This window comes from Oncorhynchus tshawytscha, linkage group LG02, assembly GCF_018296145.1.
Source record: "Oncorhynchus tshawytscha isolate Ot180627B linkage group LG02, Otsh_v2.0, whole genome shotgun sequence".
Classification (NCBI taxonomy): domain Eukaryota; kingdom Metazoa; phylum Chordata; class Actinopteri; order Salmoniformes; family Salmonidae; genus Oncorhynchus; species Oncorhynchus tshawytscha.
This window is the reverse complement of record NC_056430.1, coordinates 38,878,360-38,893,971: the sequence shown is the minus strand read 5'-3', so window position 1 is coordinate 38,893,971 and position 15,612 is coordinate 38,878,360. Positions and strand designations below refer to the sequence as shown.

Below are 15,612 nucleotides of genomic sequence, written 5' to 3'. Positions count from 1 at the left end.
AGTGATCATGGGCCTCTTGGCTGCATCTCTGATCAGTCTTCTCCTTGTATGAGCTGAAAGTTTAGAGGGACGGCCAGGTCTTGGTAGATTTGCAGTGGTCTGATACTCCTTCCATTTCAATATTATCGCTTGCACAGTGCTCCTTGGGATGTTTAAAGCTTGGGAAATATTTTTGTATCCAAATCCGGCTTTAAAGTTCTTCACAACAGTATCTCGGACCTGCCTGGTGTGTTCCTTGTTGTTCATGATGCTATATGCGCTTTTAACGGACCTCTGAGACTATCAAAGTGCAGGTGCATTTATACGGAGACTTGATTACACACAGGTGGATTGTATTTATCATCATTAGTCATTTAGGTCAACATTGGATCATTCAGAGATCCTCACTGAACTTCTGGAGAGAGTTTGCTGCACTGAAAGTAAAGGGGCTGAATAATTTTGCACGCCCAATTTTTCAGTTTTTGATTTGTTAAAAAAGTTTGAAATATCCAATAAATGTTGTTCCACTTCATGATTGTGTCCCACTTGTTGTTGATTCTTCACAAAAAAATACAGTTTTATATCTTTATGTTTGAAGCCTGAAATGTGGCAAAAGGTCGCAAAGTTCAAGGGGGCCGAATACTTTCGCAAGGCACTGTATATGTTATAGATTCAAGTGTCTTTTAAACACCTAATTTATTTGTACTGTTTCATAAGTGGCAGGTAGGCCATACCTCAATAACTGTAGAATACATTTTTAACTACAACTCAATGATCCATCTTTTGCATGTAAAACACAATTTCCAGAACCAAATGCTAAGGTACCAGAGGTCAATAGAGACTCAACATTATCATTAGGGAAGGTTGTGAGGAGTGTGTGTATTTTATGCATACATATATATTTGATAGAGATGTTCCCAATCTATTTAATTATATTATTTTCCCATATGGGATACTACAGAATAGCTCTGCCATACTATATACAGTAATACATTGTGTGGTTTATACAGCCCAATAACAAAGAAACTCAAAGGGGAACACCAAAATTCATATTGTAAGGTGTTAGTATCAGCTACTTTGAGTATATCATATTATATGCCTAGACAACACTATGGAAAAGATACAGACACCCACACAGTAATGACGTCATGTGCCCCTGTGTGGCACAGAGCATGACAGTTCCCTTTCTATCAATCTTATCTAGAAACTAAGCAAGTGGTTTTACTGAAAGGAAGGAACGGCTCCCGGTTATGATGTCATGAAAATCAAACCAATGGTGTACAACTTCGGCTGCAGACAGCCTCTAAACTAGAGGAAAGAGTTTTATCCACAGGAGGCTGCTGAGGAGAGGACGGCTCATAATAATGGTTGAAATGTGTTTGATGTGTTCGTTACCATTCCATTTATTGCTGAGCCCGTCCTCACCAGTTAAGGTACCACCAGGCTGCCTGTGGTTTTATCATTATCTTAAGCAGTGAAACCACGTATTTCTTTGGAGATACCAGATAACTCATAATCTGGTGTTAATTTTTACTACACACATCATCATAAAAGTATGTCTGTGAAATAATATGACATTTAAGAAAAATGGCAACAAAGGTTGTATTTTGAAATTGTATTTTAATATTAAATGTAATATTAAACTTTTTCTTCCTCTGTGTGTGTGTGTATATATATATATATATATATATATATATATATATATACCACATTACGAAAACTCACAAATATAAAGTATTTATGTTATAAGTATACACACAGAAAAAGAAGCAGGAAACATTTTTATACATCTGTATACTGTGTTAGAACGCTGAAGTGCTCTTAGCTGCTCGTGGTTTTGTCACATTTCACCATGTAATGACTTAAGAAATCACTTGAAGTTCATTTCAAGAAGAAAATAAAAACAACATATAATAAAACTGCACACACTCCTCCTGAAGGAGCATGTGTAAGGCAACATTTGCAGTAGCAGAGGTTTATATACGCACACAGTTAAGGATAGAAAGCTATAGAGTCACATGTTTGAGTGGATCCATGTTACAGCTATACTGTGAAACTATACTATGCTATAATCGTTCATTCATAAAAATAAATGTATTTATGATTTTTATCCCTGGACTATTAGGCTATTCCAAATCATGGGATTCCTAACCTCTGTTTTCAAGTATCTTTTGGTATGCACATTTTCATTTCAGCCAATCGTACTTCACCAAGTCTGTTTGAATGTTTTAGATTTACAGACTTTATAGCAGTGAGATGGTTGGAATGAAAACCTAAATACACAGGAGTTCGTCAGTATTTAATGATTTGAAACTTTTTTTAAAGGCACTTTTCAAACATTAAATCTGCTGGCATGTTTCTCTTTTTAAGGACTCATTGCTATGGCTAGGTACAAATCTGTCGTTCTGCCCCTGAACAGGCAGTTAACCCACTGTTCCTAGGCCGTCAGTGAAAATAAGAATTTGTTCTTAACTGACTTGCCTAGTTAAATAAAGGTAAAATAAAAAATAACATTAGAGTTAAGGAAAATAATTGTTTTGTTTCAGTAATATGATTCTCCTGCCATCAAAACCCACATGAAATGTTGCCGTGTGGTGTGAGTAAAAATGATGGCACCTTTTTAGATACATTAAGGCTTTAGGGTTGATGAGCTGTAAATGTCACAACAATAGCCAGCTATCACCGCAGGCAGACAGATGGAACGTTTCCCTTTGGTCCAATACCTTGTAGAGGTGTGGTATCAGGACTACAAATGGCTATTATAACAGTTTTTAATGAAAATATTCACTTTTGAAATGTAGGACCTAACAGTTGTCGTTAAGAAAGGCTTGTGAACTGGAGACCCCAGTGTTTGACTCTGTTTGTCTCCCGACGCGTCAACTTTGAACACCTGCTAAATTAAATCTATTGGGATATAAAGACTCCATAGGATTTTTGAGAACTTGGGTTTAAGTGGGTGTTCAGGTGTGAACATATGCAGTTTATTTCCCTCAGAGCTGTACATACACACCAACTGTCTCCCAATATTTTGCAACCTACAAAGAAACAAACGTAAACATTTTGCATAGCGATAAAGCCACTCCACAAACTCACACTTACAAAAGAGACCAAAAACTTGAAATGTCCACTCGTGTCTTCTTCTCTCTTGTTGGATGTTGTCCATGAGAATTCCACAGATAGGAAAATAGACATCCAATTCTGCCACCCACAGGTCTTTGTTTTTAAAACTAAACGTGAGAAAAATACAGGCAGAATCAGACACTTGTCATTAAGTCAGTGCACTGGAAAGGGGCAAGTCCACGCCACTTCAGTGGAGGGGGGGTGCCTCCTATCCATATTCAACACTCAGAAGTCCCAAATGTAATGGACTCGGACAACGCCCCCCTATTCACCTCCTCAGTTTATCGTATTTGTGTCCCCTCACATCATCACTTAATCACTCCTCTTCATCTTTTTATCTGTCCTTTCAGAAAGGTAAGGTATCCATGAAGATTTTGTCTACGATGGGCGGTGGGGGAACCAGGTCCTCCAGCTTCAGGTAGAAGATGCGCTGCAGGCCCTGGGTGCAGAGGGTGCGCAGCTCAGGGAGCTTCCCCAGTAGTCGGGACAGGAAGTTGGGCTGGGGCCTCCCCGCATCGGAGCCACTGCTGGTCACATGGTCCCTCAGACAGGTGATGAGGCAGTTCTGGAACTCCTCCACCCGTTTGGGCTCTTTAAGGCCATGGCGATCTGAGGAGAAACCACAAGGAGAAACATCTTGATGAGAAACGTGAATGGGCATTTCACTGTACCATTTACAACTGCTGTGCATGTGAGCAATAAACTCTGATTCATTTGATTTTGATTTGGCTATAGCCTATATCACATGCATATGTTATGCTTGTTTCAGTGTTAGAACTACAGTGCCTTCAGAAAATATTAATACCCCTTGACTTAGTCCACATTTTGTTGTGTTACAGCCTGTAATCAAAATGTATTGAATTGATTTTATTTCTCACCCATCTACAAACAATACCCCATAATGACGAAGAGAAAACATCTTTATTTCAAATGAAATACAGAAATATCTCATTTACATATATATTCACACCCCTGAGTCAATACTTTGTAGAAGCACCTTTGGCAGCGATTACAGCTGTGAGTCTTTCTGGGTAAGTCTCTAAGAGCCTTCTACACCTGGAGTGCGCAACATTTGCTCATGTTCTTTTCAAAATTCTTCAAGGTTGGTTGCTGATCATTGCTAGACAACCATTTTTAGGTCTTGCCATAGATTTTCAATTAGATTTAAGACAAAGCTGTAACTCGGCAGCTCAGGAACATTCACTGTCTTTTTGGTAAGCAACTCCAGTGTAGATTTGGCCTTGTGTTTTAGGTTATTGTCCTGCTGAAAGATGAATTCATCTCCCAGTGTCTGGTGGAAAGCAGACTGAACCAGGTCCTGTGCTTAGCTCTATTCCATTTATTTTTTATCCTGAAATACTCCAGAGTCCTTAACGATTATAAGCATACACATAACATGACACAGCCACCACTATGCTTGAAAATATAGAGAGTGGTACTCCGTAATGTGTTGTTTTGGAATTGCCCCAAACATAACACTTTGTATTCAGGACAAAAAGTGAATTGCTTTGCTACATTTGTTTTGCAGTATTACTTTAGTGCCTTGTTGCAATCAGGATGCATGTTTTGGAATATTTTATTTATGTACAGGCTTCCTTCTTTTCAATGTCAGTTAGGTTAGTATTGTGGAGTTACTACAATGTTGTTGATCAATTCTCAGTTTTCTCCTATCACAGCCATTAAACTGTAACAGTTTTAAAGTCACAATTGGCCTCATGGTGAAATTCCTGAGCGGTGGGCCTCCCAAGTGGTGCAGCGGTCTAAGGCACTGCATCGCAGTGCTAGAGGCGTAACTACAGACCCGGGTTCGATCCTGGGCTGTATCACAACTGGCCATGATCGGGAATCCCATAGGGCGGCACGCAATTGGCCAAGCGTCGTCCAGGTTAGGGGAAGGTTGGGGGGGCTTTAATTGGCTCATTACACTCTAGTGACTCCTTGTGGCGGGCCAGGCGCCTGCAGGCTGAACTCCGGTCGTCAGTTAAACGGTGTTTCCTCCAACACATTGGTGCGATTGGCTTCCGGGTTAAGTGGGCGGCTGTTAAGAACAACGGTTTGGCGGGTCATGTTTCAGAGGACGCATGACTCGACCTTCGCCTCCCGAGACTGTTGGGGAGTTGCAGAGAAATAGGGGGTAAAATACAAAAAAAAACTATATGTATCCCTGAGCAGTTTCCTTCCTCTTCGGCAATTCAGTTAGGAAGGACGCCTGTATGTTTGTAGTGACTGGGTATATTGACACACCATCCAAAGTGTAATTAATAACTTCACCCAGCACAAACGGATAATCAATGTCTGTATTATAATTTTTTGGACTCATTTATCCATTTTACCCCATAGGTGCCCTTCTTTGGAAGCATTGGAAAACCTCCCTGGTCTTTGCCGTTGAATCTGTGTTTGAAATTCACTGCTCGACTGAGGGACCTTACAATTATCTGTATGTGTGGAGTAGAGAGATGAGGTAGTAAAACATCATGTTAAACACTATTATTGCACACAGAGGGAATCCATGCAACTTATTATGTGACTTGTTACGCAAATGTTTACTCCTGAACTTATTTAGGTTTGCCATAACAAAGGGGTTGAATAGTTATTGAATAGTTATTAACTTCTTACGGATCAAGTCCCGTTAACAGGATAGATTTGACAACATCCGGTGAAATTGCAGAGCGCCAAATTCAAACTATATAAATATTCAACATTCACGAAAATACAATCAAAATAAAAAAATAAAGCTTAACTTCTTGTTAATCCAGCCACTGTGTCAGATTTCAAAAAGGCTTTACGGCAAAAGCACACCATGCGATTATCTAAGGACAGCTCCCCGCATACAAAAAAAAACATTTTTCAACCAGGCAGGTGCGTCACGAAAGTTAGAAATAGCGATATAATAAATGCCTTACCTTTGAAGATCTTCATCTTTTTGCAATCCCAAATGTCTCAGTGACACAATGAATGGTAGTTTTGTTCGATAAATTCCTTCTTTATATCCCCAAAATGTCAATTTATTTGGCGCGTTTGATTCAGAAATACACCGGTTCTAACTCGCCCAACATGACTACAAAGTATCTAATAAGTTCCCTGTAAACTTGGTCCAAACATCTAATCCAACCTCAGGTACACTAAAATGTAAATAATCAATCAAATTTAAGACGGAATAAACTGTTTCCAATACCGGAGAAAAACAAAGAGGAAAGACTAGAGTCCACCTGAGTGATGCATAGAAAGAATAAGACGACTTCTTCATTTTTCAAAAGAAAAACGTTGAACAATTTCTAAAGACTGTTGACATCTAGTGGAAGCCATAGGAACTACAATCTGGGCCCGAATAAATCAGGTTTCCCATAGAAAAGCATTGGAAAACACAATGACCTCAAAAAAATGTTTCCCTGGATGGATTGTGCTCGGGGTTTCGCCTGCCAAATCAGTTCTCTTATACTCACAGACATTATTTTAACAGTTTTAGAAACTTTAGAGTGTTTTCTATCCAATACTACCATGTATTGCATAACCTAGCTTCTGGGCCTGAGTAACAGGCAGTTTACTTTGGGCATTCTTTTCATCCGGACGTGAAAATACGACCCCCTAGCCCAAAGAGGTTTTAAGACATTTCAGCCTTTAATTTTTCATTAACTTGTAAAAACTTCTAAAAACATAATTACACTTTGACCGTATGGGTTATGTGTGTGTAGGCCAGTGACACACAATCTAAATGTAATCTATTTTATGTCAAGGGGTGTGAATAATTTCTGAAGGCACTGTACACTTAGAGTTATTCCTTTCAGCTCCTAGTGGAGCAAATAAGTGGCTCACTAAAAGTGTGTGTGTGTGTTTGTGTTTGTGTGTCTCACCTGTGATGATGACCAGTGCCGCAAGGCAGGCGAATGAGGACACGTCCAGGTTCATGCGGTGGAGGCTCTGGGAGAAGTCCATGATGGAGTCGATCCAGTCGCCAAAGCCTCGCACACACTGCATACGGTGAAGTACCACACCGTTGCAGAAGATCAGCTTGTCTTTCTCAGGACTCGACCTAGACACAGAACAGTCTTAACATATATTGTAGAAACATTGGGCACACATTTGTGTTTTTTACAGAGTAAATGTATGCATCCCAAATGGCACTATTCCCTATTTACTGCAATACTTTTGACCAGGGCCCATAGGGAATAAGGTGCCATTTGGGATGCAGACAATGGTTACAGTGGTAATTATACCTGTATGCTAGCCGGAGGATAAAGAGTTCCACGAAAGCAGATTCCAGGAGCAGCTCTTGGTCTTCCGGGCAGAAGGCAGTGAATTCTGGGATGGTCTCGGCCCATTTCCGAATCACATCCATGGTGCCTGTCAGCAGGTCGTAGAACTGCTGGATGTCATTGGCATCCTCTTTCTCTGATAGGCTGGCCACCGTCTCCTGGTACTGAGGAGTGGATAGAAGAAAGAAAGGGATGACTCACTGCCTCTGATGTCCTTCTCTTCACAACATGTAGTGTGAAATGGGATCGAGATCACTGCCATCAAAGAAGCTTAATTACATAACTATATTATAGCGAGAAGCTTAACTTTAACACCAGCAACTGGCTAAATTCTGAGAGAGATTCAGACAACTAATAATATGATGTTCCATGAGTCACATGTCTGGAGGTCCTACCTTGGAGTAGTCCAGCTTTCCGATGGCGGGGTTGGAGTCTATGTGAGCCCTGACAAGAGAGGCGATGATGTTGACGGGTGGGGTGGTGGACACTGACTCTAGCACTGTCTTGGATTTAGAGGGCAGACGACCCCTGCGACCTTTCAGACTGTCTGTGCGGACGACTGTAAGTGAGAGAAAAAAATAATACTCTCACTGACTGTACCTGTCTGAGATTCTCATGTGACTGTCACGATAAGCCTCCGTTTCACTGAATAACGGCTATATCCATTTCAGTTGATATTTTTATACAACTGGGCACAGTAAACTTGCCTAGTTAAATAAAGGTTAAATCAAATAAAAAAGCTTCAGTTTCGCATGGCTTTCATTCTTAGCTTGGGTTTCACATGATTGTCATTGCAACTTGGTTTTCACGTCACATATACTAGACACTGAAGGCTTTAAGGGAGTGTGACATGGCATTACCTTCCTTCACCATTCCCACCCCCAGGCACTTCTGGAAACGGCAGAATTGGCAGCGGTTCCTTCGCCGCTTGTCTACTGGACAGTCTTTGTTGGCTAGGCACACATATTTAGCATTCTTCTGAACAGTTCGCTGCAATAACAAAGAACAGTGTGATTATTTTCCTGCGCATTTGTCAAAGTTCCCCTTTTTCTTTTATAATCAGTTTCTTAATAGTGAGCACTTATACTGAAACTGGAGCCAAGTAAATGTATGAATATTAAAGATGTTATTATGTGTAAATGAATCATAAAAATTATGAAATAATAATAATATAACTACTGTGAAGTGTCCTACCTTAAAGAAGCCCTTGCAGCCCTCACAGGTGCGGACCCCGTAGTGCTGACAGGAGGCGTTGTCCCCACACACCGCACAGCGACCCTCGTTGGCCCCGGGGCTGCCGGTCTTAGGGGACAACATGTGCCTTTCCATGAGCCCGGGGCTGTCCATGGACCTCTGGTCTAGGGACAAGGGGGCATAATGGAGCTGGGAGGCATGCCTCTGGGAGGGCTGAAAGAAAGGGTCCTCCTCACTCTGCTGGGGGCCCTGGTGCTGCCCCAGGGGGGAGTGCTGCTCTGTGGTGGGGATGAAGGTGAAGAAGGAGGGTTGCTGAGCCAGGCTTGACTTATCAGCCACCCAGCACCCAGGGTCTGGGGAGTAGGGGCTGAAGGGTGAGTCCCAGACTGGGCCAGGCTGGCTCTGGAAGCCCGGGGTGGGTGGGGAGGGGGCGGCTGATGCGGGGCTGCCATAATAATCAGAGCCGCAGGAGGACAGCGTCTCGTCGAGGTAGCTGAGGGCGAAGGAGCCCGGGTAGCAGCTATATACCTGGATGTCGTCCAGTTTAAAGGCTGAGTGCTGAGCCTGAGGGCTGGAGGTGCTGCCGGCTGAGTGGCCGGAGGGGGCGGTGGAGGTGGTGATCTGGCAGGAGTAGGTGTCAAACTCGCCCACATAGCCGCTGCCCACCAGGGTGTTGATGCTGGGGAGGGAGGAGGCGGTGAGCTGGTCCTGCTCTGCACCAATGTCCATGGTCAGCTTAGCACTGAGTTCGGGGTTCAGGAACTCAGAGCTGTAGTAGTTGTTGTCGTAGGGCACAGTTCCATACTGAGTTTGAACACAGGGCATCGCTAAAAAAGAATTCAAAACAATATTTAATACAAATATTTCAAAGACATTCATCATTCAAATAATTGAAATGGTGCCAGTAATGTTGAGTAATGTAGGCCAACCTGCCGTACACTCCAAGCTCACCATCACCCCAGTCAAACCAGGTGCAATAACCATAAACAAGTCAACAACACTAAAGAAACTTAACCAGTCTTAGGAATCCCTTTTTAACAACTCTCCAACAGTGCACCTCGACATCATCCCATACAGAAACACTTCAATCCCCCCTCCTCACACTGACACAGCTTTAGGCCTGTTGGTACCCCTTTGGTGATTCTGAGAAAGCCTGGAAAACCAGTTGTCCGGATGATGGGGAGATCGTCTTGCTGGAGGATATTGCGTTACTGGCTTTTAATGCTACGATTATGAACAGGGCAACCCTCCTCCCCAAAGACTGACAGTACTAAGGAGTCCAGGGGATTGGGTTTCAGGGTGGGCTAAATGCCAGCTGAAGAGGAAGGTGACAGGGCCGGCAGAGCAGAGAGCAGAGCAGAGGGGGGGACTGTAGCTATAATCATCCGATCCAATTAATCTCTTAACTATTGTCTTAATTCAATGTCAGTTAAACCACAATGAAGGCTTTTGGTCAATCAGTCAAAGCTTTGATTATCTCAAGACATCCTTGCATGACTAGACACAATGTAAAATAAACAATTATCCTAAACTCTTTCATTTATGTTCAATCCCTGAAATGGAAGACACTGCTTTTTCCTTGTTATATCATCGTCAACAACATGTCTGGGTGTAGGCTCTTCTGCCCCTAAGCAGTGACTGTTTTTTTTTAAATCTCTTAGCATGTGCTTTGGTGAGAACTATACACCTGTTGCACACAAACTAAAGTAAGAAACATCGTTGACCTATGAAAAGGGTACCAACATCAAAAGGTCACAAGTTAACTTCTGAACTCTGTGTGGAACATGCATGCAAAGGATATGTGTGCATCATCTGATAAGCTGAGGACAACAGGGATACAACAATGAGACATTCGATACTGCCACCGCCTCTTGAACACAGTAAAACGACTGGCCATATCGCCACCTGTCTGCCTTTCATAATAGTAGCCTAAATTGGTAGCAATGTGACGCATAAACCTATTTATTTAAAATAATACAGATGGATGGATTAAGTTTCAAATAACTGACCATGAAGAGCAAATCATACAAAACTAGAAATATCCAACCACTCACATGCTCAACTATTTCCTTTCAATATTTCAAGCCTCGAAATGATGCAATCATAAAGGCTACACAGCAAACAATACTTGGGCTATTTCAAGACCATCAATACACCCCTATTGGCTCCATATAAAAGGACCTATAAAATAGCCCTATAACAGGGAGTGTGCGGCTGGTCACAACACTGACCAACACATACGCAAGTCACAAGTGTGACAGCGCTCAATGTTGAATGCAGTCAAGTCTACAACGATATCCACGACATCTAGCATTTGGTCTGACATGTTATTTACTTATTATTTGATTGACAGTTCAGCAGCTGTAGCCTACTCGAATGGGAACGTAGCATCTATACATTGAATTTGCGGTATGCCATTAGAAAATATAACATTTTAATTACCAAGAAAACTAAAATACAGCAATTGCAAGTAGGCTAAAATGCAACACATAATTACATTAAGAAAACGTTATAGTGGGATAAAGTGTTCAAAGAATAAAAAGGCATCCCTGCCAATCGGATCCATAAAAAATAGTGAAGCGCACTAAGCATGCATGCAAAATATAAGAAATAACTTTTACTAACCTGCTGTATAAATCCTCAATTCCTTAGCCAACGTCTCATTTATTCCGAGTGATGGATAAACATCAAGTGTATTGCAACCTCTGTTTACAATTCTGAAAGGGAATGAAATCTTCAGACTTGAGGCACAGCGCAATATATACAGTCACTTGTATTTTGCCGTTACGTCAGGTAGTCCCGGCTCTAGGCGTGTCTTTTCCCATAAAAGGCAAACGGGGCGGTGACTTTTCCGGGTCAGGAGCCAATGGCATCGTTCTCACACAGACGTCCTCATCACTCTGACGCACGCTCGGGATTCCATTGACGCAAGCGCCTGCGGAGTTGTCTGATCTAAATTTAGACCTTTTTACATACGTGGTGCTACTACCGCCTGGTATAGGCTAAAAATAAACGTCTGATGATGACATTGTATTGCTAAAAAGGAATTTAAAATTGATAACTGACAAATGAGTGCCAGAAATAATAATAATTACAGGTTTGTCATCTCAAGGAAGACGTTTGTAAAGCCTAAATGCTGGGATGTTTTGTTTGTCTATTTAAACTATAGGCTATTCAAATTGTACACGATGTAGCCTATATATATATATATGCTAGTATGTATAGTCTAACAAATCATTTGCAAACAGGAACATACATATAAGGAGTTTATAAACACAATTGCTCAGTTAGGCCTAACCCAATAAGGTCTAGCAGTAGGCCTATCTTCTAAGTACAATGTAACAACAATGAGTAATTACAATACTTTTTAAACTGTACTTACATGAATAATTACACAGTAATAATGGCACTGTAATGTAAAGGGTAAACCTAATTAATGACATAAGACATTAATGACGTTACATATTGTAATATTTAAAGCCTTTTTATGAATGATTTGGCCTATATAATTACCATAGCCTATAGCCAAACAGTCTACAAAGCCTGTGTTCCAAATCTCAACCCTTTTCCCCAACGTGCACTTGTGCACTCCCCCGCATAGATTTAAAAGCATAGGATTGGTGTAACAGTTCACACCAATGGGGAGTGCACAAGTGCATACTTCAGGGAAAAGGGTGCAGCGTAGGTGCAGCTTGAGAAACGGTATTATGCGTGGGTGTGTTGGTATGTGGAGGGTGTGTGTGCCAAGAAAAAATCTGAGCCCTGCTTGAAGCGCAACAAGCGGGAAAAATCTGCACGTGGATACGTCAAGTTTTATGCCAACAAGATCAGACAGGTCTATCCCTATATAAAAAAAAGAAGTATGATGACAGTTAAAGGTGTTGGCATATTCTCTAAAGGTAATTTCTCGGAATTCAGGAACTGAATACCCAGCTCAATTCCTGGAGGGCCGACCACCTGCGGGTTTTTGTTCCTCCCTTGTACTTGATTGATCAATTAAGGTAACTGATTAGTCAGAAACTTCCCTGGTCTAGTTCTTAATTGACACAAATTGATAGAAAATAACGAAAAAACAGAGAGCTGGGACCAAAGTAACAAAGCCTACCATCAGTAACACACTACGCCGCCAGGGACTCAAATCCTGCAGTGCCAGACGTGTCCCCCTGCTTAAGCCAGTACATGTCCAGGCCCGTCTGAAGTTTGCTAGAGAGCATTTGGATGATCCAGAAGAAGATTGGGAGAATGTCATATTGTCAGATGAAACCAAAATAGAGCTTTTTGGTAAAAACTCAACTCGTCGTGTTTGGAGGACAAAGAATGCTGAGTTGCATCCAAAGAACACCATACCTACTGTGAAGCATGGGGGTGAAAACATCATGCTTTGGGGCTGTTTTTCTGCAAAGAGACCAGGACGACTGATCCGTGTAAAGGAAAGAATGAATGGGGCCATGTATCGTGAGATTTTGAGTGAAAACCTCCTTCCATCAGCAAGGGCATTGAAGATGAAACGTGGCTGGGTCTTTCAGCATGACAATGATCCCAAACACACCGCCCGGGCAACGAAGGAGTGACTTCGTAAGAAGCATTTCAAGGTCCTGGAGTGGCCTAGCCAGTCTCCAGATCTCAACCCCATAGAAAATCTTTGGAGGGAGTTGAAAGTCCGTGTTGCCCAGCATTAGCCCCAAAACCTCACTGCTCTAGAGGAGATCTGCATGGAGGAATGGGCCAAAATACCAGCAACAGTGTGTGAAAACCTTGTGAAGACTTACAGAAAATGTTTGACCTCTGTCATTGCCAACAAAGGGTATATAACAAAGTATTGAGATAAACTTTTGTTATTGACCAAATACTTATTTTCCACCATAATTTGCAAATAAATTCATAAAAAATCCTACAATGTGATTTTCTGGATTTCTTTTCCCTCATTTTGTCTGTCATAGTTGAAGTGTATCATCATTTTAAGTGGGAGAACTTGCACAATTGGTGGCTGACTAAATACTTTTTTGCCCCACTGTATTTACTGGAAGTTTCATTCTGGCAGCAGAGTACCACTTGGGAGGAGGCGGTACAGATCTAGGACCAGCTTCCCCCACCCCAAATTCTAACCCTAACCATTAGTGGAGGAAAAGCAGAAGTGTTCCCAGATCTTTCTCATGTGGGTCATATTGCTAAGTATTCTATTTTAGTACGCAGTAAAAAGTGGGATGATGCTGTTGTTCATCTGAAGTGCTTTTACTGATTGAAAATTACACGTTCAACTTATTCTATTCAATTTGTCTGAAATCAAACAACGAATTTGACAGATCAATGTGATTTTTTAAATTTAATGAAAGTTTCTAAATTGCTTTTGGCTCACAACATCATGAAAATGATGCGCACACATTGACGTGGAGGAAGCCATGCTATGTTATGATTCTGATTTAATTGCTTGTAACCCAGTTGAAGTTATTCAGATAAGTAATTCCAAAGTCAAAAACGAACTTGGCGCAAGATTCTTTTTATATGGGTTGTATTTACAATTATTAGATTGAATTTATATAAATATGTAGTATTACATGGAATTTATGTAATTGATTGTGACCCAGTTGAAGTAATTTGGATAATTAGTTCCAAAGTGAAATATCAACCTTGAGCCAGATTTTTTTTAAATGTTGTACATAAGGAAATATAAGATTTTATTAAACTTAATATTTAGATTTCAGGTACACTACATAACCAAAAGTATGTGGACACCTTCTTGTCGAACATCTCATTCCAATACCATGGGCATTAATATTGTCTTGGTCCCCCCTTTGCTACTATAACAGCCTCCACTCTTCTGGGAAGGCTTTCCACTAGATGTTGGAACTTGCTTCCATTCAGCCAAAAGAGCATTAGTGAAGTTGGGCACTGATGTTGGGCGATTAGGCCTGGCTCGCAGTCAGTGTTCCAATTCACCCAAAGATGTTTGATGGGGTTGAGGTCAGGGCTTGTGCAGGCCAGTCTTCCACACCAATCTCAATAAAACAATCTCAATAAAACATTTCTGTATGGACCTCGCTTTGAGCATGGGGGCATTGTCATGCTGAAACAGGAAAGGGCCTTCCGCAACTTCCCCAATACAGTTCCAAGATGGTGTAGCAGTCAGACGTCTTTGTCTTGTCTTATGTACATATCTTTTTTCATCTTTTTCTTTGCATTCTTTTGAATATTTTTCCTAAACCTCAACTTCAAAATACTCTCCTGCAACCTGCCAGTATTTCTACTTACACCGGAACTGGAATTGCTCAACTGAAGCTAGCTAACTAGCTACCAGCTATCAGTCAGCTAACCACTGCTAGCGGTCATCAGCTAATCTTTAGCTCGGAAAGCTCTCGCCAGTTCGTACAACACGTTTCAAACCAGAGCATACCGGACCTATTTTTCTCTCCATATCCCAGGATTCCTACCGCAAACCCTGAACCTTTTCATCTGGATCATCGCAGCTAGCTAACCGCAACCCGGGTTGACTACTCCTGGCTAACGTTTCCGTCCCAGAGCAAGCACCAATTAGCCTGGAGCTAGCCCATGCTATGCCCAGCTCCTGGGTTACTCCTGAAGCCCATTCCTCGGCTACAATATCCGGACCCCTTCTACTGCCAGTACGGGGCACGGAACCGACATAATCTGCCCAACGATTCCAACAGGCCCCTCAGGTGCAACGTCCCCTGAAGGCCCATTCTGCTAAACGCGGCCTGCTAGCTATCTAGAGCATATTGGGTTGTTAGCTGATCCATCGGCCAGTTTCTTGGACCACTATACCCATTTTGCCAATTGGACTTGGACCCCTCTGCTACTTGGAACCCTACTAATTCCACGACTGGTCTATCGACCGACGTAACCACACGAGCAGGCAAAAACAGACTTTCCCCCATCGCAACATCCCTCTAAGGCACTTCTGCTAACGTGCTAGCCCCGGCCTGCTAACTGCTAGCTTGCTAGCCCCGGCCTGCTATTTGTCTGAATCGCCGTGTCCCCAGCCAACCCAACCACTCACTGGACTCATACAATTCACTTGGTTGCGCATGCCTCTCCCTAATATCAATAT

The 15,612-nt window shown here is 41.9% G+C and overlaps 1 protein-coding gene across 1 annotated transcript; it reads right to left on the bottom strand.

Moving 5' to 3' along the window:
- Positions 1 to 1,582: 1,582 nt before the first annotated feature.
- LOC112215925 (nuclear receptor subfamily 4 group A member 1) lies at positions 1,583 to 11,330 on the bottom strand. Its single transcript, XM_024375430.2, has 7 exons — positions 11,172 to 11,330; positions 8,547 to 9,373; positions 8,213 to 8,342; positions 7,748 to 7,911; positions 7,314 to 7,516; positions 6,951 to 7,129; positions 1,583 to 3,708 (listed from the first exon to the last, which is right to left on the bottom strand). Exons 2-7 carry the CDS (start codon positions 9,369 to 9,371, stop codon positions 3,446 to 3,448), a joined length of 1,764 nt encoding a protein of 587 aa, XP_024231198.1. The 5' UTR covers positions 9,372 to 9,373; positions 11,172 to 11,330; the 3' UTR covers positions 1,583 to 3,445.
- Positions 11,331 to 15,612: the final 4,282 nt, after the last annotated feature.

What these genes read in the sequence shown, in the direction of transcription:
- LOC112215925 (XM_024375430.2), bottom strand. Translation starts at nt 9,371, where the DNA reads ATGCCCTGTGTTCAAACTCAGTATGGAACTGTGCCCTACGACAACAAC. An exon ending in GAAAGCTGGACTACTCCAAG is followed by an intron (nt 7,517 to 7,747) that starts GTAGGACCTCCA and finishes TCCACTCCTCAG; the next exon opens with TACCAGGAGACGGTGGCCAG. An exon ending in GGCACTGGTCATCATCACAG is followed by an intron (nt 3,709 to 6,950) that starts GTGAGACACACA and finishes GTTTCTCCTCAG; the next exon opens with ATCGCCATGGCCTTAAAGAG.